The following is a 3,441-nucleotide window of genomic DNA, read 5'->3' as shown; positions in this document are numbered from 1 at the left end:
TGTCAGCAGACAGCAAGAAGCCTCCCAGATCTCCAGATGCATTTGAGATATCAAAAAAGTACTCCAGAGTGTTGTTCAGCATGGGGGGGGAGTAGAAAATGAAGGCTAATCATGTTTTGGGTGTACTATTCCTTTAAGGGTCCTGGTCTCCAGCCTGAGGCAGAACCATCGGATCAACAAGCAGAACCATTGGATCGCTGGGATTTTCCTCTCCCATCTGTCAGGTGAGTTAGCAGGTAAGTCAGAGTCTCCAAGGAGGCAGAGACCAGAACCCATCATCCCACTGGGTGAGTCTACGCCCCAAATCATCATCATCTGACCCATTAACCCTTTATAGGGCACTCAGTGAAATACTTTGGAAATCCAAATTTCAAGCCAATAGTGCAAGACCTTATTACCTTTGTAACATTCAAGACATATGGATGTTTTGATGGTAAAAATTAAGATATGATGGTTAAATTAATTAAGAAACACCAACTTGCCCAAATATATTAAGAAGAATAACAAACGTGCTTCTTAAATGTCATGAAAAACATTATTTTGGTACAACATAACATTAAAGGCATTAATGATGATACTGGCATTTACATTTTTTTAGTTTTATAAACCTAAATGTAATTGTTAACTAGACTTATTAACCTTTTAACTTTACTTTTTAACTTTTCAATTAAATTTTAATTTTTTTTCTTTACTTGGTAACTTTTTTTCCCTTTCAACTTAATCTACAGAAGGTAATGTATAATTTAATGGCTCATCTAATTGGTCAAATGCCAAAATAAGCTGTGCAGCCATCTTTGCTGAGTGGCTAGATATAGATCTTGTGCTTCTAGATCTCACTGAGGGGGGGACTCCATTAGTAAGGGGTATGCCAGTGATCAGATACTGTAACTTGCCCTATAAAGGTAAGTGTGCCCACCTGGAGGCATGGTGAAGCCGGGGGGCAGCTGGATGGTGGTCTGCTGCTGAGGCCGGACAGCCAGGGTGGTCTGAGGAGCAGCAGCCCGGGTGGTGGCGGTTATCAGCCCGGCTCTCTGAGGCTGGATGGAAGTGGCCCCTCCAGGGGGCCTAACCACCGCCACCCCGGGCTGAGCCACCCCGTTGACGGTTGATTTGACCGCAGAGCCGGTCTGGGTCTGGATGATGGAGGCCTGGGCTGCAGCTGGAGCGGGCGTGCTGGTCACCAGCATCTTGGTGTGCATCAGAGGGTTGCTGTGGTTCAGGACCGGAGCCGCTGGCAGAGAGGGGGAAACCTTTGGCTCCAAACCGTTCTGGGCGGTACTGATCACAGGGCTGGGGTGGCCCTGCAGGGTCACAGCGGGGGAGCCCGCCGGGGACTGAGGGGGTCCAGGCTGGGAACCCAGGGAGCCGCCGGGTGGAGCGGGAGCAGGTGAACCCTCCACCTTCGCGGCTACCGGGCTGCCGTTTAGGTTCTGCAGGCTGGGAGAGGAGGTCCGGATGGTCTCCGCCGGGCTGGGAGCCAGGACTGCAGCCCGGGGGAAGCTAGCAGCGGGCTGGCTGCTCAGAGTTACCGGTCCGGGTAACGCGCTCAGAGGGGGGGCTCCCGCCGCCTGCAGACCGGCCCCGGTGTTTCTTATTGTCCCGGCGGAAGAAGAAACGGTCTGCCCGGATAAAGGCAGGCTGGCGCCCGGTTCCCGGGTCGACCCCGCCGTTTGGTGCCCTTGTTGAGGCTCCGAAGACCCCGCTTTCCCTGAGAGGTGGCCAACCGCCGCCACGTCCCGTTTCCCGTCCGGATCAGAAGCAGCGGGGGGTTTCCTGTCGCCCAGCTGGGACTCCAGGGAGCCCACCAGGTCGCTAACCGCCTTCTCGTCCACCTCGGTGGACAGCATGTCCTCCAGCGGGTCGGGGGCTCCCGCCATCTTTGATGCTTCGCTGTTGTGCAAATCGGTTTTTAGAATATGCGCATGCGCCAAGGATCCGGCTGCTTTCCGAACATAGATCTAGTTCTACTAAACTTTATTCGAAAACTGGGAGAAGCAGCGTTTGAACCTTGTTTTTCTGACACGAGATCAAAATTATTGATTAGATTTAATTAATAGAAAGGAACCTTCAGCTGATGTGTTATAGTTGTAAACATAATGCCAGTGAAATAAAATTAATCCGATTAATAATCACATGCTTTCAATATACTTATTTACGTAAGAGCCAGTGATAATGCAATTATTTTAATATTCAGTGTTATCTTATATTGTTATAGACTTAATGTCTTGATAGCTTATTTGAATATAAAAAACATTTGTAAAATCTATTATCAAATAAAAATCAATCTCGCAGTTTTTTTTTGTCTCTAAGCAGATTATTAACAGTTTAGTCTATCCATCTTTCACGCTATTTTTTATTTATTACTATTTTTTTTTACATTGGAAACTTATTTTTCTGTATATTGAAATGCGTTGGCTCAAAATGGTTCTAATTGACATAGCTCTATGGTTTACGGCCCCTCGAAGTCACGCGATACTCCAAATCGCGTTGTCCCCCCGCGCTCAGAGCGGTGCCATGGAGGTGGAGGCGGCCATGTTGTAATTGCAAAGCGGCGTCAGCTTTAGAAGAAACCGAAACGAAACGCACTGGAGAGTTCCTCCAGAACCCATTCTGTTGACCGAGCTGCACAGAGGCATCCGCCCCTTCCACCTTCTGTATTCTGAATCGAGAAGCGGGAGCCACCATGAGCGGCGGGACGCCTTATCTCGGTAGCAAGATCAGCCTGGTCTCCAAGGCCGAGATTCGCTACGAGGGGATCCTGTACACCATCGACACAGAGAACTCCACTGTGGCCCTTGCTAAAGGTAAGAGTTTCACCCAGGTTAAAGGTGAGCCGGAGGCTTTGTGTTAAACCTGCAGGGGGGGTAAAAGGAAACTTAAGACACCCGAACTGCCCGGAGACGGCCTGAAGTTAGTTTCTTATTAGTAGCCCAGCTGTTAAAGGCGTATGAACCTATTTTTTCTTTTTTAAATCTTAATCGCATCAGACCAGATTTTCTAGCCTGGACAGTAAATGCATGTTCAAATAATAAAAATCTTTTTTTTCAAACAAAACGCAGATTTCCTTTGATCTTAAAATGTTAAAGCAAATGGACTATTCTTAGAATAAGAAGTAATCTGCTAATCTGTAATAAGCCTTTTCACCATATATTGAAATCAGTGGTATGGCAGCAAACAGACCCCTAAAGCATCCCTGACCCTGGTGCTCGAGGTGCAGGGTCAGAAAGCAGTTAATAACAGTGCATTTTGAATTATTTCCATTAACCCAGGTGCTTCAATCAATCCGGAATAGCCCTTTACTGAGGTGCTGATTCAGAAACTACGAATCAGACTCTGACTTCAGCTCCAATTATTCGCTTTTCAGACGTAAACACAAGCAGCAAGAATCTGTATCAGCACTGAATCTGGCCTCAGTTTATGTAATTCCCCTCAGGCACGACG

General features: G+C 47.5%; 2 protein-coding genes across 6 annotated transcripts in view; one reads left to right on the top strand and one right to left on the bottom strand.

Moving 5' to 3' along the window:
* Window positions 1-2,012, bottom strand: part of LOC107099814 (transcription initiation factor TFIID subunit 4-like) — a 20,793-nt gene extending 18,781 nt beyond the window's left edge. Inside the window, exon 1 of the mRNA XM_015398085.1 lies at window positions 917-2,012. Within this exon, the coding sequence (XP_015253571.1) occupies window positions 917-1,877 (961 nt within the window). The 5' untranslated portion in view covers window positions 1,878-2,012. The remainder of the gene's footprint in view (window positions 1-916) is intronic.
* Window positions 2,013-2,507: 495 nt separating this feature from the next.
* Window positions 2,508-3,441, top strand: part of LOC107099812 (protein LSM14 homolog A-like) — a 19,350-nt gene continuing 18,416 nt past the window's right edge. For all 5 annotated transcript variants that reach the window (XM_015398082.1, XM_015398084.1, XM_015398083.1 and 2 more), the window contains exon 1: window positions 2,508-2,804. In XM_015398082.1, the coding sequence (XP_015253568.1) occupies window positions 2,684-2,804 (121 nt within the window). In that variant the 5' untranslated portion in view covers window positions 2,508-2,683. The remainder of the gene's footprint in view (window positions 2,805-3,441) is intronic.

The sequence above is a fragment of the Cyprinodon variegatus genome, unplaced genomic scaffold (assembly GCF_000732505.1).
Source record: "Cyprinodon variegatus isolate N-32 unplaced genomic scaffold, C_variegatus-1.0 Scaffold910, whole genome shotgun sequence".
NCBI classification, from domain to species: Eukaryota; Metazoa; Chordata; class Actinopteri; order Cyprinodontiformes; family Cyprinodontidae; genus Cyprinodon; species Cyprinodon variegatus.
This window is presented reverse-complemented; position numbering and strand designations above follow the sequence as displayed.